The 23,848-nt window shown below is 40.9% G+C and overlaps 1 protein-coding gene across 3 annotated transcripts in view; it reads right to left on the reverse strand.

The window, feature by feature from the left end:
• Positions 1-23,639, reverse strand: part of LOC137429766 (transport and Golgi organization protein 1 homolog) — a 67,737-nt gene extending 44,098 nt beyond the window's left edge. Inside the window, exons 1-12 of one of the 3 annotated variants that reach the window (XM_068119995.2) lie at positions 23,508-23,639; positions 21,103-21,234; positions 19,969-19,990; positions 19,071-19,159; positions 18,865-18,939; positions 17,296-17,406; positions 16,103-16,174; positions 15,240-15,344; positions 11,344-11,466; positions 6,778-6,901; positions 5,750-5,811; positions 1,110-1,200 (exon numbers count right to left, since the gene is read on the reverse strand). In XM_068119995.2, the coding sequence (XP_067976096.2) occupies positions 1,110-1,200; positions 5,750-5,811; positions 6,778-6,901; positions 11,344-11,466; positions 15,240-15,344; positions 16,103-16,174; positions 17,296-17,406; positions 18,865-18,939; positions 19,071-19,159; positions 19,969-19,990; positions 21,103-21,234; positions 23,508-23,621 (1,120 nt within the window). In that variant the 5' untranslated portion in view covers positions 23,622-23,639. Of the gene's footprint in view, positions 1-1,109; positions 1,201-5,749; positions 5,812-6,777; positions 6,902-11,343; positions 11,467-15,239; positions 15,345-16,102; positions 16,175-17,295; positions 17,407-18,864; positions 18,940-19,070; positions 19,160-19,968; positions 19,991-21,102; positions 21,235-23,498 lie in introns of all 3 variants that reach the window. The other 2 variants (XM_068119994.2, XM_068119996.2) reach the window with 2 other exon arrangements.
• Positions 23,640-23,848: the final 209 nt, after the last annotated feature.

The following is a 23,848-nucleotide window of genomic DNA, read 5'->3' on the forward strand; positions in this document are numbered from 1 at the left end:
TCCATTGAGCTACAGAGAAAGGCCTTGTAAGCAGTTGATTCTTGAAATGGATAATAACGTTTGTTTGACGATTTTCCTAAACAGACAGAGTGAGCATGTGAGATTGCCTGAATTGAAATACCGTACAGTTTCCAAGTGTTAGACCAGTATCTGATCCTTTCCAGGTCAGCAGAGAGGAAGGCCGCTGCTACCAGAATGTTGGTGGAGTGTGAAATTGTATGTTGTAATTTGCAAAGAGGAAAATAAGGTTTTACAGATAATTGGAATTGTCATTAATGTATGTAGAAAAATAAAACGACTAAGCCTAGCATGTTACCTTTGAGCACCACAGCCTCAACTGGAAGAGGAGATGAGAGGACGAGCGTTGAGAGCTATCTATTGACTGCACGAGTAAAAGTAATTTTAAATTCCCAATAAATCAAGCACCACTTGGCTAATCCATACTTAGCAAAGGCTGAGTGCAGTTCCATATGCACCATTATTCTTTTTGCCTTTTAGTGTCATAGTATGGAAGTGGTTTAATGTTGAAGGCACTGACTGGACTTGCATCCCAACTGAAGGCATCAATATTAAGGATGTGCTAAGCTTAGGGGATATTAGCTGGTCTCAGAAGTACAAATATGTCACTATTGGATCGTTATTAAAAACTCAGCTCGCTGATCCTCCAAGGTTGATTTGATCCTGCCAGCTCTGGTTTGCAATTGACAAATGCACACAGTGTCAATTGTAATTGACACACTGTGTGCTCTTGCCATCTTCTTCTGCAATTTTTAAAAACTCCAACATGTGTTGCTTCCTCTGCCAGGATATACTGTACTATTTTACGTGTTTAATCATGCAAAAATCTAGAATGGCATAACATCCGTGCATCCAAATGCATCAGCTTAGCTTGTTAGTGGAGTCCATTTCGATTTTCAAAATACCAAAACAAATACAAAAACCTTAAAGGGACAGAATTACCAAAACCTTAAGCCAACATTAATGCAGAGACCAAAGGGCAAGTAGCACATCTTAAAAGACCTTAAAGTACCTGATGCACATCAATTCTGCTAGCCCAACCACCAGCATCCCACATTGTAACAGAAACACCAAACCTGCATTCAACCTACCTTCGATTTCCTGCTTCGCCTTCATCTCATCGGAAAGCTTCTGTTGGAAACGTTCCTTGGCTTCCTCCATGATCTTCAGGGATGTGTTAAGCTGAATGAATACACCGACCACTCATAAAGCATGGAAAGTCGCAAGGCTAAAAACTCCACCCTTTGGCTAAGCTCAGTCGGTATAATTTTATTTCTGATAATGACATATCAGTGGGCTCATACCGGTATGAAAAACAAATACATAAATCCTTTTTCTTTTTTTTTTAATCACATGTCCCTAGTATATGTAATGCTCCAATGGTCGATTACGTATTCATATGACATACACATCATTGACACATGGTAATTCACGGCAGACATCATGCACCCGATCGTTACAAATTATGGCAAACATTTTCGTGCGATAGCGAATTTGGTTGATGGAGTAAAAAGTGGTTCAGTTTTGTCCTTTGCTTACTACATTCTTGCAGGATAATTTCTAAAGAAAAGTCGATGACCATTAATCGTAGGTAGCAGGCGAATGCTCGGCTGGCTAGCTCAGTAAAGTATTGGTAATCGGCAAAGGCCGATATCGGTATCGCCGCATCAGTAATCAACACAGGCTTTCTAAAGCATAACCGATGCATATAAAATAATCAATTATTCTAAATACAGCCGCAAGGACAAAGCAAAACGCGTTCGCTCGTACATAAGCTGAGGGTTAAAAGTTAAAACCTACTGTACCTAGTTCCTGGTAAGTCTTGAATCATACGTTCTACTGTTCCGGGCATAGCCAAGTGCATCAATGCGTCAGTTAAATAATGTATTTAAAGATTGTAAACACCTTTCTTCCATTTGTTGGTGATATACCAAGACTTTTGTGGACATACCGATATTTTGGAGGATATACCGATATTTTTTTATGGATATATCGATTTTTTCAGTATACTGGTATATTCTAATTTCCAACACCGATATATCGATATTAAAAATTACACCGATTATAAGCAGTATATTGATATATCGCCGGACCCTACCTTTAACACATAATTCATACATGAACATTTCAAAGGCATTGTTACATGAAGTGATTACCGCAAGAAGTTCACAGTTTTTCCCTTAAAGTCCAGAATTTATGGCAATGTCTTCAATCAAAGTCCGTTCCAATAAAAAGCTAAACTATAGGGATGTGCTGATAATTACATTGCTAATGTCAATTATCCACCAAGAAAACGCACCGATTCAATGGCAAGCACCGCTTGTAAATCATCCTATTAGTCATGAGTCTGTCCATCTATCTAGGCCTACCATCGAGCACTTCAACAGCCACAAGACAATATACTGTACTGCATAATGAAAAAGGTAAAGATTTGTATTTATTTATTTATTTATTTTGTATACAGAATCGAGGGTCGTTTAAGAGCCAACACATTAAACATGAAAACATACAGACACATAAAACATACAATGAAGGGAGTGGGAGACAAGTGGGGGAGAGAGGGGGAAGCACACAAGCACAACAACAATAGAGAACAGTACACGGTATAAAGCAAATGAACACTACAAGGAATCTCAGGAAAGAAGTTGGGGATTGAAAGAGGCGGATTTGGGGTGTTTTAACAGGGGTAGAAAAGATCAAGGTTTTGGATGGGGGAAGATAAGAGATGGTGGTGAACAGCTGTTTTAAAGACCCGGAGGGAGGAGTGGGATTGAAGAGAGTGAGGGAGTTTGTTCCAGAGGCAGGAGAAAATGAAAGAGTAAAGGTGAGCAGAGAGTCTTGATTTTAGTAGTTTCACCAGAAGAGGGTTGCTGGCAGATCTTGTGCATCCTGCAGGAATATTTGGGGGGCAAAGCACAGACAGAGCAGGGGGAGCAAGGCCAGAGAGGAGTCGGGAGAGGACAGAAAGACCACCAACCTGCCTGTGGTGAGATAGAGAAAGGCCCTCAGAATCAGCTTCATCGCGTGAGATTCCAATGATTCTGAATGCTTTGGTTTCAACCGCGTGAAGCCGAACTAGGTGTGAGGCAGGAGCACCAGCTTAGAGGGAAGAGCAGTATTCCATTGAGCTGCGGACAAAAGCTTTGTATGTGGTGAGGAGCTCAGAAGTGCCCAGAAAGGACTTTGCACGGCGGAGGATGCCCATTGCCCAGTCAGCGACTAGCTTTGGAGGCCAGCTTGGAAATGTGGTTTTCCCAGGTAAGATCATGGCAGATAGTGAGACCCAAAAGCTTGAGTGACAGAACTTATTTGAGAGGATTGTTGAAAAAGTAGATGTGAGGGTTGTCCAGACGGTCTTTTCGGAGAGACAAAGTAAGAGTGTGAGATTTGTCAGGATTGAAAGACATGTTCCACTTGTTTGACCAGTCTGTGATTTTGTCCAGGTCTGCAGACAGCGAGGAGGCTGCAGACTGTTGATCTGAGGGATGAGGTATGGAACGGCAGAGAGTGGAGCAAAGAGATTGAGAGGATTTTCCAGAGAGTCGGAGAGATCATTAATGAAGATCAGAAAAAGCGCAGGGCCCAGAACACTGCCTTGAGGAACTCCAGCCTGAACAGGAAGGGGAGATGAGAGAATTCCATTCAGGGCCACACGTGGAGGTTTCCATGGATACCATAGGCGGAGAGTTTGGTGAGCAGGGTGGGGTGCCAGACCATATCGAAGGCACGAGATATGCCAAGGGAGACAGCTCTGATTTCCTGTTTGGCATTGAGGACCTCCATGCATTGTTGAGACAGCAGAAGCAGTATGTCTCGAGTAGAATGACCTGGTCTGAATCCAAATTGATGATCCGAGATCAAGCCATTGGAGAAGAGGAAGGATTTGATGTCAGAAGCAATAATGGACTTTAATGTTGTATACAAATACAAAAGTTGTTGCAAAATAAGAAAAAGCGTTTATTTTTTCTTTAATTTGCCAATTATCTTGGGTCCTGATGAAACGGAGAACCAAACACTGCAATGGAGTCATCAGAAGGAAACAGAAGTAAAGAGCAAAGATGGAGTCATCAGGAGGAATCTGGATAGGATTCGGGTTTCAGCTGTTACTCCTCTACCCTCAAACTACGTTCAGGGGAGCTTATGCGATGGCGCATCGTCATTCAGTCCATCAGTCCGTCAGTCCGTCCATCCGTAAACACTTGAAACTTCTTCTCCGAAACCGCTGATGGGATTGTGACCAAATTTGGCACAAATTATGTTTGTTGTGTTGTGACTAAAGTTTGTTCACGGCATTTAAAAAAAAAAAAAAAAATTATATATATATATATAATTAACTATATATATATATAGTTAATATAGTCCAACTATATATATATATAGTCCAACTATATATATATCCAACTATATATACTAGTCCAACTATACTAGTCCAACTAGTCCAACTATATATATATATATAATTGGGGTCTAAGGGGGTTTACCGGGGTCAAAGTAGATCCAGGATTGACCCCCAAAAATAGGAATTTGCTTTTTTCTCAGAACCTACACACATAATTTTGATGAAACTTCACCACAAGCTTCATCATCCATGATGTACCAATGTTTGTTCAAGGCATTGGAAAAATTGGGGTCTGAGGAGGTACATGGGGTGGGAGGGAGGATGTGTGCTCCCCAAAATATGTATTGCTTGTTTATTCGTTTAAAGTCGTATGATTATGTTAGTATGATACTACAATCTACATGCTGCCCCGTCTTCAAGCAACAATTGAAAATGGTTTAAAATACCTTTAGTCAGTGCAGTATACTGTTTATTCTACCAGGTGAGCGCCAGGAGTATTGCCCATATGTTTTTTATTTCACCTTTGGAACTCACCACTTGATAGCTATCCAGCGAAATCATTATACTGAAAAATATGTTTAAACCCCATCCATGAATTTGTATTCAGATTAGCAGCATAATCCCAATGAATCACTGTTCACTCAAACAACAAACATTTTCACCAAGACCTCCAAAGACTTATAGCAAGTTAAAAACTGTGTTTGCATGGAAAACTATATAGAATTCCTCGAACACATTACCCCGCTCAGTCTTGAGAAACAAGGAAATGGGCGGGGTCTGGGAGTGGAAAATTGGATTGGGCGAGATGACGAAAAGTGCCGTAATATTTTGTCCAAGTACTGCTAATTGGAAGGGTTTTCAAAGTGTCAATAAGGCTATTTGTGTTTTAGTGTTCAAGTATGTAATTCAACTGAAATAAAACAAAGAATTTAAAGGTAGTACAAGTTCAACAACGTTAATGCAGCATCTTTTGCACCACCATATTTAACACTTTACATTAATTATTCATGCCTGTTGTATGTATCCTTTATGACGTCGCTAAAATCAGCAAGTTTTTCATTTAAAATGAATTCCAATTTTGTTTAACTGCCAGTCAGGTAAGGCAGTCAGACTAAAAACAAAACAAAAAAACAACAACATTATCTCACTCCTCCCTGCACATGTGCAATTGGGACGAATTCAGAGCCAAACTGCTGCTAAATTACAGGTTTGGTTTTCCGATTGGTGTTCAAAATATAATATTCATTTAAAATGAAGTTGTCTCTCAATCATAAATTGACAGACAGACAAAGTGAACTAATTCCTTAACCCTGCTTTTGGCTTTGCATGCGCAGGGTAAAAAGGTGGAATTTGAGAGCAATGTGACAGTGCGAGGAAGCCACTTTATCTCACCCGAGCAACATCAACCATCTTCTGGATTCTTCTTTTCCTTTGTTCTTTGTTGGCATCCGATTCTGCCAAAAGAAAACATTATAATTTGCTTTGAGGACTGCTTTTGGAAGCAATACAAAATCACAAGTTATTACCCTTAACATTGATTCATCAAAATGGCATCCTTCAAATAGGACTTTGAGCCAGGTGTCCCATCTGCAAGCATGAGATGGTGCATGTGAAAGATCCCGTCGTGTCCTTGTACGAAGAGTCGGTGAGTTATTACTGTTACCCTGGCCAATGTACAAATTCCCACTCTACAGTGTAGGTGCACTGCATCAGCAGCAGAAACATCTCAGGAATAATGCAGCCAGGAGGAGAAACCCATTAATAGAAGACTCAAGGTCCAATGTGAAATTGGTAAAAATGTTATTAACTAGTGCATATACCCATCAGAATTCGTGATGGGATTTGAAAGGACATAAGGGAGCCATAACAACAACCATGCCTTGATAGAAGTGTCGGAAACACTGCACATCGGAATGCTGTGACGTCATCCAGCATGACGAACGCTTTGAGAAAAGTCTTAATTTTGACCGAGCAGTATGGAATAAATTGGCGGAGCTAAAGTAAATTTAGATGCTGTAAGCATAATTCCAAGACATTGCTAATTATGCCTACGGAATTTGGTGACAATGAACATAATGGTGAAACAGGGGATAGGAAGCAAAAACAGAGACAGACAGACAGTTCCTTTGTATATATAAAAATGATGATAATATTAATCCTTACCTTCAAGTCATATCAAACAACAACAACAAAAAATTTAAAAAAAAAGAAAACTATATTCAGAGAAACAGGAGATTTAAATGTAAAGGAAACACTGTAGCACAACTACAAAACAATTAGTGATCATTTTGTACAAAAAGTGGACCTGATAAATTATGAATTAACTAACTGCTGCTATATGAGTAAACTTGAAAGATTTCACTGCAATAGCTCCTTTCATGTTTTAAGCATCTGCTGCTCTTTTTATGGCTTAACAATACCTTGTTCCTCGGCACTACATTCTTCAACTCTAGCAGAGTCTTCCCCAGTCTCCTCTTCCTGCTGGGATTCCTCATCCTCAGAACTATAGTCCAGCTGAAGTTGCAGCAGGCATTCTGTAAGGGCCTATGTGGACAAAGTTAAAGGATGAGTGTACATAACTTTATAACAAGCTCATGACACCATTTCAAGATAATAGATTACAGTAATGCATATTACCTCTATACTGTACGCGCGCGCAAACACACACACACACACACACACACACACACACACACACACACACACACACACACACACACACACACACACACACACACACACACACACACACACACACACACACACACACACACACACACACACACACACACACACACACACACACACACACACAATCGCATTGCAACAGAATTATGAAATAAAGAGTACGAACACACGTTGAAGGCAGCGGGAAGTTGGGGTGTGAAGAGAATGACAGAGATCTGTAATCTGGTGGTGAAAGAAGGCCTCATTCCAGTGGATTGGGAACTGAGTACCCTCGTCCCTCTATACAAGGGGAAAGGTGACCCTCTGGACTGTGGCTCATACAGAGCGATAGTTATTAGAACATGGAATGAAGGTATTGGAAATGGTGTTGGAGAAGAGGATAAGGAAGAAAGTGAAGATCGACGAAATGCAGTTTGGATTTATGCCAGGAAGAGGAACGACAGACGCGCTCTTTATTGTAAGGCAGTTGCAGGAGAAGTACATGGAGAAGAGGAAGAAGTTGTTTCTTGGATTTGTTGATCGGGAGAAAGCATTCGATAGGGTTCCACGCGAAGTAGTGACATGGGCATTGAGGAAGTTAGGAGTGGAGGAATGGTTGATCAGAGTAGTGATGGCAATGTACGAGAGAGCGTGCACAGCTGTAAGGACGAAGGACGGGAACAGTGGTGAGTTTGAGGTGAAGGTGGGAGTGCATCAGGGGTCGGTACCAAGTCCACTACTATTTGTAGCTGTGATGGAGGTGCTGGCTCGGAACATAAAGGAGGGTTTACCGTGGGAGTTGTTGTATGCAGATGATCTGGTGTTGATTGCGGAGAGTATGGTTGGACTGAAGGAGAGGATGAACAAGTGGAAGGAATGTATGGAGACAAAAGGTCTGAAGGTGAATATCAGAAAGACGAAGGTGATGGCAAGTGGTAAAGCATGTGGTGAGATGGAAAGAACAGGGAAGTGGCCGTGTGCTGTGTGCAGGAAGGGTGTCGGAGTGAACTCCATTCAATGTACAATTAGTCTAGTAGGAAGACTAGGTCCCCCTGCACCCCCCGGAGATATACTTCTAATCAGTGTTTCTAGATTGGAAAAAATGTGTAGAAAATGACTAGCTATGGCCCCAAGCTGAAATAATGTCCCACATACCATTTTTATGCAAATTACTGCTGCCATTATCAAAAAAAGACTAGGTCCCCCTGCACCCCCCGGAGATATACTTCTAATCAGTGTTTCTAGATTGGAAAAAATGTGTAGAAAATGACTAGCTATGGCCCCAAGCTGACAAAATGTCCCACATACCATTTTTATGCAAATTACTGCTGCCATTATCAAAAAAAGACTAGGTCCCCCTGCACCCCCGGAGATATACTTCTAATCAGTGTTTCTAGATTGGAAAAAATGTGTAGAAAATGACTAGCTATGGCCCCAAGCTGAAAAAATGTCCCACATACCATTTTTATGCAAATTACTGCTGCCATTATCAAAAAAAGACTAGGTCCCCCTGCACCCCCCGGAGATATACTGAAACTGGCAGTGACTGGTGATTGAAATGCGGTGCCTTTTTGTGTTTCAGGTCGAGGTACGTGAACTCCCCACGATCTACAGCAACCAGGAAGAGACTGATACCAGGGTGGTTCTGTACCTCCATCATGCTGCTACCATCGGATACAAGAACGCTGTAGTCAGAACACCGGACACAGACATCCTCCTGATCCTGCTCCACCATGCCCACAACATCAAGCTGACGGTGTACCTGGATACAGGGTCAGGGAAGCATCGCCAACTTGTCAACGTCTCTGAGCTGGCAGAATCCCTGGGAGAGGACTACTGTGCCACTCTCCTGGGGTACTATGTGTTCAGCGGAGAAGACTGCACCAGTGCCTTCAAAGGGAAGGGAAAAGTCGGGCCCTTGAAAAAGCTGGAGAAGAATCCCAGGTTTCACAGGGCATTCGGTGAATTTCACAGGGTATTTAGAAAAATAAAACTTTGTGTTAACGTCTGTGTAGACGGACCTTAATATGAGTCTATTATTTCGTAAAACTGTGATTATTTTGTAAATAAAGCACTAATTAGCATACTAGTATACCATAGACACATGTAATCATGTTATGAATAGTTCTATCATGATCTATGCCCTTCAAAACATGGGTCTAGACACCTTCATTTTTCAATTATCTGCAATATTGGCTGAGATATGTCAAAAATCGTTTTTTTGATAATGGCAGCAGTAATTTGCATAAAAATGGTATGTGGGACATTGTTTCAGCTTGGGGCCATAGCTAGTCATTTTCTACACATTTTTTCCAATCTAGAAACACTGATTAGAAGTATATCTCCGGGGGGTGCAGGGGGACCTAGTCTTTTTTTGATAATGGCAGCAGTAATTTGCATAAAAATGGTATGTGGGACATTTTTTCAGCTTGGGGCCATAGCTAGTCATTTTCTACACATTGTTTCCAATCTAGAAACACTGATTAGAAGTATATCTCCGGGGGGAGCAGGGGGACCTAGTCTTCCTACTAGACTAAATGTGCGCTGAGTAGGTTCATCAAAAATGTAGTGGTCTGAGAGGGTCATTAATCAGTGTGGCAGCTACATTCAAATGTAAGGTGTGCACAGAGGGAGCTGCAGATGGAGGAAATGTTGAGTTGGATCTTGGAGACGGCGTGAAGCTGGAAGGTGTGAAAACATTTTGCTACCAAGGAGACATGCTGAATGGAGAAGGTAGATCAGACTCGGCAACGGTTGCTAGAGTGAGATGTGCATGGAAGAAGTTTCTGGAACTGAGTGGCGTGCTGATGAGGAGGGGAGTGTTGTTGAAGCTGAAGGGAAAGGTGTATGCTGCATGTGTGAGAAGTGTTATGATTTATGGGAGCGAGACATGGGTAAGGAACGTAAAGCAACGAAGGCTGGAAAGGGTGGAAATGCGAATGGTTCGGTGGATGAGTGGAGCATCGTTGAGAGAGAGGAAGACAAATGATGAATTGTGAAAGATGATGGGAATAGAGCCTGTGATTGATGCTGTGAAGAGAAACAGTTTGAGATGGTTTGGTCATGTGTTGAGGAAGGATGAAAGTCACTGGTTGAGAAGAGTGATATAAATGAATGTAGAAGGAAGTAGAGGACGGGGAAGACCGAGAAAGACTTGGCTAAAGGTGGTGGAAGAAGAAATGCGGGCAAGGGGGTTAACAAGGAGAGATGTAGAATATAGGGCAAAATGGAGAACATTGTCATGGGGACCGCAAGGCTAACCCCCGCCCAAGCAGGGAAAATGGCCTTAAAATGCCTGTTGATGTTGAACACACGTAACTTTATGACTATTCAGTTTGTTTTTATGTGGATTGTTATTGTATGCTACATGGTTCTCAAGGCACTAATAAATATGGAGAATCAGAACTTTCACTTTAGTTATTGTGGAGGGCTGACAGGATGGCCTAGACCCTAAAGGTACGGAGACTCACCTCAAAGCTGTCTAGCCTGGGTCAGAAGCCCGACACAGCTATAAACTGTCATCCCGGTGTTTCACAGACAGGGCGATTCATCAATGTATGCGCAATCTCTCAGATGGACGTTAAGCTGGCATCCCATCTGCCAGCATTCATTGTTGGACGTTAAAGATCCCATGGTGTCCTTTGCGAAGAGTAGGCGAGCTATCACCGGCACCATGAACAAATTCCAAATTCCTGCCCTAACCAGCAGTGGGCATTGCATCAGCGGCACAACAATAGCCTCAACCAATGATGCTACCCTGCAACCTTGTACTGCATACAAACGTTAAAAGTAGTACTCTTGGATAATATGCATCCCAAATTTTGATCAGATATTGCAGGGAAAAAGGTGTGGCTTATGCACGAGTGATTACGGTAAATCGATTAACTTTCCACAAGTACAATTTTCATGATTCTACAGCCGCAGGAAGCCTTTATAAGTCAGTGTGACGGGGACACACACACACACACACACACACACACACACACACACACACACACACACACACACACACACACACACACACACACACACACACACACACACACACACACACACACACACACACAATATATGATAGATTATTATATTTAAAACCACAAAACGGGCACGATTTTTATTTAAAAGATAATACGATGTGTGTGAATCGCATGGATGTTGCATTTCAACAAATGCATTAAGAACACATCACACAAGAAAATTGAGTTGCGTCATCCTTTTCTGGAACTACGTCCAACATACTACAATCTCAACTAAATTTCATGTCCATCGTTAAAGAGTGGCAAAGGTCAGTGTGTCAAGATTTGTACAAAATGCCTCACCTGGATTTCACTATCTTTGAACAGCATCGATTCCTCAAGGTCTTTCCGCACATTCTCGGCCAAATGCAGCTGCTCGGCAAACTCACTGCATCGTTCACTCCAGCCCACAGCTTCCTGCTCCAACTACTCACCGGCAAGGTGCAGCAACGACGAATGCTCAAGTACGGCAAACATGAGGCCTCAACCATAGCAAGTCACAAACCCAGAGTAAACAAACGTCACTTGCAGCATCACAAATGAAAATACTGGCCCAACAATTTACAAAGTACATCAAAATAATTGTTCTACTCTGGCAAAAGTAATTTTGGAAGGAATGCAATAACTGCCACTTCATTTATAAAATAAGGATGTATATTTTTGCCATTAGATTCATGAATCTGAATTTTTTATTTCAGAGTATAATCTACAATTTGCTTTCCTAAAATTATGGATCTTGTTATTAAGACTAAATTTCAAAGTGTTATCTTTCTTCTACAAATAACCAAATGCACTCGTGTGCTGATGACTCGACATTACATTCCTTCATGTTTTTCCCATCTGCCCCATCTTACACTACTCACAATAAGTTAGGGATATTGGCAGGTTCTTCGGTGTGGTTGATTTTGTGTATTAATTATGTTGAAAAAAGTTGTTGGTCCTAATTCTATGGTTATTAATGTGTGAAAAAACACAGCATTCTTGATTTCAATACCCTAACCCTAACCCCTATATAAAACATAAACTCACTCCCACAATATCCCTAACTTATTGTGAGTAGTGTACCTCACTCAATCTACATATCGTTTCATCACAGCCACCTCTTTAAATTCATATTTGGACAAGATTTCCCAGTGGGGCTGTAATCAGGTTAAGTTTAATGCTTCAAAAACTCAATTTGTTTCCATCTCTCGCTCTAAAACTCCTCTCAACTCTCCAATCTCCTTTGAAAGCTCCACAATTACACCATGTGATACAATAAACCTACGAGGTATTACCCCAACATCAAATTTATCCTGGAATCCACACATTAAACAAATAGCTAAGTCTACCTAGAAGAAACGAGAAGTCCGGTTCAAATGTCCAAGATCCTTCTCCTCTCAACAGTTGCATCAACTATATAAAGGATTGATTCGTCCTTGTATAGAGCACCGCTCTCACATCTGGGGAGGTTCTAGCTCCACATACATACAGTCATGGCCAAAACTATTGGCACCCTTGCACTTTCTTCAAATAATGCACCATTTATTCCAGAAAATTGTTGAAATAAAAAAATACTTTTGGTATCCACATAAGTATATCTTCGGTTTGCAGTGGAACAAAAGAAACAAAAAAACAAGCTGAAAGAATTACTAAATCTTAGCTTATTCCACACAGAAATCCTAAAAGGGCCCGGACAATATTATTGGCACCTTTTCGAAGTTGTTAGAAATAATTAGATTTCAAGCAGGTGATTCTCCTTTACTTTGGAATTGAACTCACCAGTGGTAAGTTGCAGGTGCCTGCGATATAAAAATCACTCATTCAACCAGTTTGAATGGAGAAAAGGAGTCATTCTGTTGTTTTGTGTCACTGAGTGTACCGCAATGAGCATGGAGAAAAGAAAGAAAACCAGAGAATTATCTGAGGAGGTCAGACACAAGATTGTAGCCAAGCATGGACAATCTCAAGGCTACAAAAGTCCATCTCCAGAGACCTTGATGTTCCTGCATCCACCATACGCAATGCTATCGGGAAGTTTAAGGCCCATGACACTGTAGCCAACCTCCATGGATGTGGCCGCAAGATAAAACTTAATCGAAGATTGCAGCAAAGGATTGTTTGAATGGTGGAGAAAGCACCTCGATCAACTGCCAAAGAGATTCAAGCTGACCTTCAGACACAAGGTATGACAGTTTCAACTCGCACCATCTGTCACCAACTCAAAGAAAGGGGGTTCTGTAGTAGGAGACCCAGGAGGACCCCACTGCTGAGAGAGATGTAAGAAAGCCCGACTGGAGTTTTCCAAAACACACCTGAACAAGCAAAAATCCTTCTGGGAGAATGTCCTGTGGACAGATGAGACCAATTTAGAGCTTTTTGGAAAGCACATCATCTCTATGTTTACAGAAAACAAAATGAAGCCTTCAAATAAAAGAACACCTTCCCTACAGTCAAACATGGAGGAGGTTCAGTGATGTTTTGGGGTTGTTGTGCTGCCTCTGGCACTGGGTGCCTTGAATGTGTGCATGGCATCATGAAATCAGGAGATTACCAAGGCATTTTGGAGCGCAATGTTCAACCCAGTGTCAGAAAACTGGGTCTCTGTCGAAGGTCATGGGTCCTGCAGCAGGACAATGACCCCAAACACACTTCAAAAAGCACCCAGGAATGGTTCAAGACAAAACTCTGGACTGTTCTAAAGTGGCCAGCAATGAGTCCAGATCTAAATCCTATTGAACACCTGTGGGGAGATCTGAAAACAGCAATTGGGAGAAGTCACCCTTCAAATCTGGGAGAACTGGAGCAGTTTGCACAAGAAGAGTGGGTCAAACTGCCAGTAGAGAGGTGTAGGGTGCTCATTCGAGGCTATAGGAAGCGCTTGACTGCAGTTATTTTGTCAAAATGCTGTGCTACCAAATATTAAGTCTGGGTTGTCAATAATTTTGTCAATGCCATTTCTTTTTATCTTCTGATTTAAAAGAATATATTAAGTTCTGATTCAAAAACAAAGATTTGGTAATATTAACAGTGAAATAAATAATTGTGGAGACCAAATACTTTTGTCAATTTCACCTTATTTTTCGAGAAAATTGTGAGTTATTTGAAAAACGTGCAAGGGTGCCAATATTTTTGCCCACGACTATACTTACTGGACATAATTGAATCCAAATTAATCCGACTTATCAACTCTCCCAATCTAACCTCAAAAATCAACCTGCTCGAATTAGGCCATAAAGTTGGCTCTCTTTCTCTTTTCTACAGATATTACTTCGGTTACTGCTCCCAATAACTTGCTGCTTGTGTACCTCCGCCATTAATGAGACCATGGAATACTCCAAGAGCCACTACATCGCATAATTATTGTGTGGCCATTGGCAACTCAAGGGTGGGTCGTTATGATGTTTGTTTCTTCCCCACCACCGCCAAGCTATGGAACTCCTTACCTTCTCATGTATTTCCAAACACTTACGACCTTCCCCTTTTCAAAAAGCAGATTTTTTACTTCCTCAAAAACTCTTAGACTATTCTCTCTTTCTTCACTTTCCTTTCAATGCAGCTGTTTTATTTAAGGCCTGGCTTCTATGAGGACTATATAGTCCGTGACTGGAGCCTGAAACATTTAAATAATAATAATAATAATAAATGTAAAAAAGGTGCACGCTCACAAGAAATCCATGAGCAAATGGTAGCCCCATATGACGAAGGGTCACCCTCATAATTCGGCAGTAGCCAAATGGAGGGCTGACTTTAAGTATGATCACGATACCCTTAAAGATTTTGGTGCATCTTGGAACTATTATGAGTATTTCATTCCTACAATTTTTGACATGCCCTCCACCCCTTCCCCTCCCCCCATAACCCCTGTCCCACCACCCAGCAGGTTAGAAAAGCATTTGCATGCATCACCTCACCATTAATTTGCCAATTTTCTTCGAAACCTCTCATTAGTGGTAAACAAATGCAAATATGTGTCTCTAGTTTTGATGGGCAAATCTACCTCGATATGTTACTCATTAGTACGTTTGACAGATTCACAAGGTGTAATTAATATGCATTAGATAACTGATGCAAACTTGCAAGCATGAGAACCCTTTCGTCATAATAAAAAGTTTGCAGAATTTTGCCCTCAGAATTGCAGGATATGACAGAAAGACGCAGAACTATTGGTTGAAATAACTGTATCATCATGTTTATGCCAAAAATAAATAAATACACACCTGTTCTCTACTGCGTTCCAGACGTGACATTTCTTCCTGTGCCTCCAAAACCTCCTCTTGGAGACCCCCCAATTTGCTCTGAGCTGTCTTCTGTGCAGTCTCACTCTGTGCAACAAGTACATTAGTTAAAAACACACAAGATTGTTATGCAAACCAAGGCCAATCACATGTGCAGGAACTTTTTACACATGAGAGGTAGTGAAGACAAAAAGGATACATTTGCAAAGAAAGGAGACTCACAATTAGAGATTCTCACTGCTAACTTACTTTGCATCTGACACAAGCCACAGTTAGAACTCTCAGAAGCAATTTTAAATCGCTATTTATAAGTTTATCAAAAAATAAATAAATAAAATCTGTACCATACTCTATTTACAGAGTGTCGGTGCAGCTGAAGCAGTTTCTTGGCAAGTGTTATACTGGGTGGTTTGCCATTGCTTTCCTAGCATTGTTTGTCCGTGCCCTATCCTTTTAAATGCTGAACATCAAGCAAGGAATCATCACGTACCATTTAAAAATAAGGCTTTGGTATGATTCGGCCAGGGCCTGACTGAGCATATGCTCTAACCATTAAGCCACCAAGTCTGGTCAAATAGAGTACAAACTAGAAAGCATCTCAAAATGCAAAGTCTGTCCTGTCCGCTTTATACTCAAACTAAATTTGACGGGAACTACAGTTTAAAGAATTGTACATTTTATTAATTTGTGTTCTACATATTCTCATAATAAACGTTTGTTGAAGATTTGATGATGAAAACTGGAATGGTTAAAAACGTTATGGCCTGGACAGGCAGGGACACACACACGTGCACAAAACCCCGTCTCCTGCTGTGCCGGGAGACTGGCCAATGAAAATAAACTACCTCAGAAAACTGTGACTTTAAGGAAGCAAGGTGTTCTTCCATCTCCTTCCGCTTGTTCTCCTGCTCCAAAAGCTAGAAAATAAAATGACTGAATAAATGAATAAAACAGTTTACAAAATAGAATGATTATACTCTTACCATTGTATTGTAATATTACTACTGATTATCCTCTTACGACAAAGCCATTCTTATCACAAAGGACACAAATTCTCTCAATGTAAATGTGCAGCGTATAGCACCACCTGGTGGTGCTGGTATTTCATTTATTTGCATGAAAAAAAACATAGATATCATAGAAGTGGGGGAATTACTTCCACACACTCCTGAACCAGTGGATGGAGCGAGTTGAAACCCTGTGGTTGTACTCGGGGATCTTTTAGAAGGTTTAAAAAATGCATACTCTCAGTAGTGGGAACTGCTGTGCCAAACACGTTTTGATATCAACATTAACATTACATATTAACAGAGATGCTGGACGTTATGAACATAATGAGGGTAGGCTTGCCAAAAAACCCCAAAAACCAAAACCATACTCCCAGAAAATCATAGCCCCCATGGTTTAGGGGGGTGGGGATAGGATCCCGATCCTCTCTGTGCACATGTAGATCTATAGTGCCACCTGTAGGAAGCCGGTATTAGCCGTTGTCATTAAAATACCCCAAAGACGTCACCGATATAGGGGAATTAACCAATCCATCCCCAAGGATAGGTTCTTTGCTAGTAAGAGAAAATAATTCAGAGTTATAAAAGATTATACTATCCCTTAAATTTTCAGAAAACAATCAATTTGCAAACCTTTAACATATTCAACTGATACGTGATACATGGCTTTAGTATGACAAGTTATAGAAAAAGTTTTGTTTTGGGGCATTTCGCCAATTTTTCATGGACTTGTGCCCTTTTTGGACTTGGAAATTATTACATACTCGTATTATACATGGGTCAATTTTCCAGACTTTTCCCCCTTGAACTTCAACATATTGAATTGAAACTTGGTAGGGGACATGTATTGCAAAGCAACTCTTCCTCTTCTTGTTATTGCTACAAAATCAATTACTTTACTTTTTATTTGAAAATTAAAGAAAAACCACACCGGGAACCTTATACAATTGTCAAACAATGTAAAGAAACCACTTGAAGTCGGTGGCTGATATATGCCACGTTTCTAGAAATAGAAAACCACAAGTGTCTACCTGGCGCTGCTCTTCCTCCAGCTCTTGCTGGCTCGTCACCAGATCAGCACGTAAGCTCTTGATGTCAGACTCCAGACACTCACAGGCCTTCCTTGATTGCTCACATTGGTCCTGAACAAATAAAAAGAAAAATGTAAAATTTTGTTTCTTCAATCACCATATTTAATAATAAAAAAACTAGAATGGCACTCGGTAGAGCGCATACCTCCACCAAGCTCAACAGTATGTTTTGTATCCCACTGATACACCTGACCTGGATTAGGCTTCTGAATCAAAGAGTGCAGAAAGAGCACAGAAAAACAGAGATGGTAAGACCAGGGAGGAGGTTGTAGAAAACAGAGACCACCGACCTGTCTGCGATGGGAAAGTGATAGGCCTATATAATCAATTTCATCGTGGAATATTCCAATAATCTTGAAGATATTGGTTTCTATGGCGTCAGGCTGACCAAGTTGTGAAGCAGGGAAGCAAGCTCAGAGGGGGAAGCAATACTCCATCAAGCTGCAGATGAAGGCTTTATACATAGGTGGATAAGAGTTCAGGTGTACCAAGAAAGGACTTGTATAACAGAGGACGCCCAGTCGGCAATTGGTTTTGGAGACCAACTTTAAAATGTGGTTTGCCCAAAAAAATATTATGGTTGACAGTGAGACCCAGGAGTTTGAGCGACGGAACTTCCTCAAAATTATTATTAAGAAAGAAGATAGGAGGGTTTGCCAGATGGTCCTTTCAGAGAGAGAGATAGTGAGTGAGAGCGTTAGATTTGTCAGGATTGAAAGGCATGTTCCAAGTGTTTGATCAGCTTGCGATTTTGTTGAGGTCTGAAGAGAGGGAAGAGGCTACAACCTGCCTGTCTGAAGGACGAGGGATGTCATGGAAGAGGGTGGAGTCATCAGCAAATAGATAAAAGGGATTTTCCAGAGTCAGAGAGATCGTTGATAGAGATGAGGAAGAGGACTGGCTTCAGAATTCAGAATGCTGCCTTGTGGAAATCCAGCCTTGATAGGAAGAGGAGATGAAAGGATTCCATTGAGAGCCACACGTTGGCTACGAAAGTAGAGGAAGTCAGTAAGCCATTTGTGGAGTTGGTCTTGGATGCCATTGGCAGAGATATTGGAGAGTGAGGCGGGATGCCAGACTGTATCGAAAGCTAGAGATACATCTTGAGAAACGACCCTGATCTCAAGTCTGACATTGAGGGCCTCCATCCAATTGAGGGCCTCCAGTTGGGACAAAAGGTAGTTCAAATGCTCGTTTTCTTTCTAGACAATGAATCAATGTTTAGCAATTATCCACCACCTATGTCAACACAGCAACCAAATATTGACAGCATGAACAGAAGTTGCACATTTCCTTTTTTACTTCCAACCAACTGCTAAACTGTACAAAGGAGCTCTCCAAATGGCATGACAACATTTCCATTTTTTTTTTTTTAACAATTTCAAAGACCAGTTCTGAAAGCCTTCAATTCAACCAAAATTTACCTTTTAAAAATAGATTCAAGTAAGCATACCAGCTAACCACATCGCAAAACATTAAAATGAAAGGCAACATGTACATGCAATATACCTCCAAAGCAGTTTGTACATGCTTCTGCTTATCACCATCCTCCAGCTGTGCGAGCTCAGTTTCTTTTTCCAAAATCTGACGAGCACAAAGGACAACACAGAGCAAAGTGCAGAATTAAATCAAGCGGTACATACATTTGTTACTCTCATCTTGAGAAAAAAAAAAAGGCCGCAAATAAACCATCCCACAAACAACAACAAACTTACCTGCTGTTTATATTTTTCCAATTTAGCTTGTAATAACTCCGTTTCTTTTTTATGTTGGTTAATAACAGCGTCCATCTGTCCTCCGCTCACTGGATAAACACATAAATACTTTGGTAAGCATGGCATCCTTAATCCTAAAGAAACGCTCACAATCGCATGCACACCTTCACCATTCATTATTCCAGCGTTTACAGGTCATGTGTGTCTTACAAACCCAAAACCATTTTGATGACAAACTTTAGTTGGTATCGTATGCTTAAGCAGACATTGATTGATCAGCATTGAAATCATTAACCAAACCCACACGCCACTTGCTTTAAATGCCTAAATTTATCAGATGGGGTGTTAAAGTATACAATTCCAGGCCAATAGGGCTGACATTCAAGCAAGTTTGTGACAGGAAGCAAACAATAAACTAAATAAGCAATGTTAATCTTGATAAACAAGGACATGGGCGGGATCTTCAAGCGGCAAATTTGATTGGTCGTGACGACCTAAAATTTCACAATATTTTGTCCAAGTTCTGCTACACAGAAGGGTTTTGAAAATGCTAAAAAAAGCGATTTGTATTCTATAGTGTTCAAGTACATAATTACATTTAAATAAAACAAAGATTTTAAAGGTTGGAGACTTTTTTTTTTTCCTAAGTTTACCGCCGTTGATGTAGCATCTTTTACACCACTTTATTTAATTCAGAGCTAAAGTTCTGCTAAACTACAGGTTCGGTTTTCCGATTGGTGTTCAAAATAGAACATTCAATTAAAATCAAGTTGGTCCTTGATCATAAACTGACGTTTGTAGACAGACAGACAAAAGTGAACCAATTCCTTAACCCCGATTTTAGCTTTGCGTGCGAGGGGTAAAAAGTTACCAATGGTGAAGTCGGTACATTACTCACATAAATATGTTTTCTTCTGAGGCTGCAAAGACAACAAAGGAAAAATCATACATCTGTCCTGTACAGTTTGTTTGACAATGAAATAAGTGCTCCATAATTATTTCAACATCATAACATTTGATGAAGCAGCACAAAACATCTTTTTCTTCTAAACATCGAACCACCCCATGAGGTTAGAAGTAATAAGGAGTTATCGAGATATTTAATAATGTGCACAAGGGTTTGGAGGAGTGGTGGGAGGGGGAGGAGGAGTAGAAAAAGGAAAATGAGAAAAAGGAAACGGGTGGTCACACGGGGAAGGAAAGGAAATTAGATACATGGGACGAGGAAATTGCAGACTTAATATGTAGACGGCCTCAATTTGAGCAAATTGTGGAATAACTGTCATGTATTCAGTCAAAACTTCCACCACTAACAACGGACATGTTGCTTTAAAAGTCTTCAATGCACAGGTACGTTTGTTGGACAACATGCACTCCCACACCTCTTAGAGAGGTGACAATGCAAACATTCTTTCATGTTAAAATCGTCATTTGTGCATTTTCCTTTGGATTTGTAATCATGTACAGAGTAGGTGTCCAATAACATTATGTTTCCCCATCGGAATTCCAAAAAGGTATTTCATCAATCAATAAATACATCAATCAATGTAAATCAATAAATACATTTATTAAGGTGGGATATTGTGCACAACAACATCATGGTCATGTATTGAGGAAGGATGAAAGTGACTGATAGAGAAGAGTGATGGAAATGAATGTAGAAGGAAGTAGAGGACGGGGAAGACCGAGAAAGACTTGGCTAAAGATGGTGGAAGAAGAAATGCGGGCAAGGGGGTTAACAAGGAGAGATGCAGAAAATAGGGCAAAATGGAGAAGATTGTCATGGGGACCGCAAGGCTAACCCCCGCTCTAGCAGGGAAAATGGCCTTAAAATGCATGTTGTTGTTGTTGATGTTGTGCACAACACCACATTGGACATGGAAAATAAACTACTCAACAAGTGCGTAAACAGCACGAGGTTTGAACAGCATAGACATGTGACCACGTACAGCTGGAGTTACAATTGCCATCAACTCTGCTTGGTACATTATACATGCCATTCACCCTGGGTCTGCAGAACATCCTCACTCACCAACAGGCAATTCCACCAAAGATAGACCAGCAGACCAAGAGCACCCAAAAGTACTGTAAGAAATACCACGTCCCACGACACTCCATAGAAGTCAAAGCCCGGTTGCATCTCTTCCGGTAGAACAGAGAGAACCTGTATGGGAGAGAAGACCAGGTCCAATGTGGCTGAAACGATAACCTATATGGGGTTGTGCCTGCAAAGCCGTACACCTAGGTGCATAATAAGGTACGTCGTGATAGCACCATGGTACCCAGGACAGTAAACTCGATGCTTTACTTAGCGCTGAAATTGCACCTTGGGGGGTTTTAAATTGCATGTCAGGTGTTGTGTTTGAATAAACGAACAATCCACCAAAGCTTTACCACACTGTGCTAATAAAACCATCACTAGTCGAAATAAATAAAACTTTATAAGCTGTAAAAATAACTTGCCACAAAAGAAAGCAGAAGTTTGAAATACATCAAGAGTTAATCAGAGCCTGCCACGTCAGAGCAATCGGCACGAATAGTTAACCATTGCTCGTTGAACTTGATGTAACAATTGTAACATGCACATCACCTAGACCAGGTAAATCAACCCAGACAAGGGTTCACAAGGAAATTGACGCAGGAGGCCATTCGGCCCATCGTGCCTGTGCTACACCAAGTGTTGATGATGACGATGATGATGATGATGATCCACAGCTTAGTTAACGAATAGTATTGTGGGTTCCTAAACACAATGGTTAAGTGTTAGATAGGAACCAAGAAAACTAGTTAGTTGGTTGCCGATCTTGGCAAAACATTTCCTGTGCTAGTTGCCCGTCTGTTCAGAGGATCGGTTAAATGTGCATCCGCTTGCTCCTCGTTAATTGTTGTGATCGGGAAGTTTGTTAGTTTTACTACTTGGTTGATTGTTAACCTATCTAACATACAATAACTTGGTTGGTTATTTGGGTCATTAAAAGCAAGTAAAGCCAAACCATGTTGGTCCATTATTCAAGCAGTTAGCTCATCTATATAATAATAGCGTAAGGACTCGACTTTGTTATCCCTTTTACGCCGCACCCAGTGACCCGATGCCCACGGCACTAATGGATTTACGATCTACGAACCGCGCTCTTTGTTTATTACGTACAGACATACTCGAAAAATCTGAATTAGCCGACGTTGGGGCCCAAAAGCATCCGATTAACTGCCGATACGACGCCATCTTACGACGCCATCGTATTGGCGTCTGCTGGGCGAAGGCGAAGCAAGCCGTCCGCCGATTGGACAGGCGAAGGCGAAAGCAAGCCGTCCACCGAGTGGACAATCCAGAGCATGCATTTGTGCCGGTGTCGGTGATCGTTGTTCATATACGCACTCTTCATTCTCATCTTTCTTCCTCACTCTTACTCGGACAAGCAAATCCCCTATGCCATCCATAATGGTACACTCTATCCATACACCACATCCTCCCTTCCGTAGATGTTCCACGGGCTTCGGCCAGTTGTTATTAATGCAGCTAATTCAAGTTAAACAGTTTGGCTATCCTGACTACTCGTTACATTGCTAGGTCATACAATCGTTATGGTTAAATTAGTTAGTTAGTCGAATGGTTAGTGTGGGCATTCAGTTGTTTGGTTAATCCAACAGAAAATCCAGTTGGTTATTTGGGTTAAAAATATAAATAAACCTGTTGATTGGTTAGATAGTTAGTTCACTAGTTAGTGTCTTCAGACAGAAAATCAGTTGGTTATCTAGGCAGTCAGTTGTTTGGTTAATCCAACAGAAAAACCAGTTGGTTATTTGGGTTAAAATATAAATAAGCATGTTGATTGGTTAGATAGTCAGTTAACTAGTTCGTGTCTTCAGACAGAAAATCAGTTGGTTATCGAGGTAGCAAGTTGGTTGGTTAATCCAACAGAAAAAAGTTGGTAATTTAGGTTACAAATATAAATAAACCTGTTGATTGGTTAGATAGTTAATTAACTAGTTAAGTGTCTTCAGACAGAAAATCAGTTGGTTATCAAGTCAGCAAGTTCGTTGGTTAATCCAACAGAAAAACAGTTGGTTATTTAGGTTAAAAACAGAAATAAACCTGTTGAGTGGTTAGCTAGTTAATTAACTAGTCAGTGTCTTCGGACAGAAAATCAGTTGGTTATCGAGGCAGCAAGTTGGTTGATCGTTTTAATTAGCTGGTGATTAGCTAAGCATCCGTTTAGTGATTTAGTCGCTTGGTTATCTACACAACTTGTTGACTAATGAAACGAGTTGGTTGGTTATCCTCAGTCACTTAGCTAGCAGATTACACGTGTAGGCAAGATTGTTAGTCAGTTGTTTTGTTTATAATCAGCCAGCAAGTCGCTTTAATAATCCGGCAAATCAGGGAAACAAACACTAACAATGTTCCTGAGAATCTCAACTGCCTTTCACCTGGTTCACCTTGGCCACTGTAAACAGGTACATGGTCGCGATGGGTCCCGAATCGTCACCAACGGACTCCACAGCAGCCTCGATCGATCCACGAACCGCCACGCCAACCGGCCCGTCCGCCATTTCCCGCCGTGACGTGTCCAGGACGAGTCCATTCAGTCCGAGCGCGACATTCGGGGTTATCGTCGAGAGAAAATAGAAAAACTAACCCTGGAACATGAAAGATACGTCATACACCAAGATAAACATTTACTTCTTGTTTACTAAATTTTTCGTTTCGACAAATCCATCTTAACCTTGTGTGCCTAAGGTTTCCACATTGGATACGAATGGATTAATCCAGGCGTTAA

Source organism: Myxine glutinosa, chromosome 6 (genome assembly GCF_964187855.1).
Source record: "Myxine glutinosa chromosome 6, kmMyxGlut1.1, whole genome shotgun sequence".
NCBI classification, from domain to species: Eukaryota; Metazoa; Chordata; class Myxini; order Myxiniformes; family Myxinidae; genus Myxine; species Myxine glutinosa.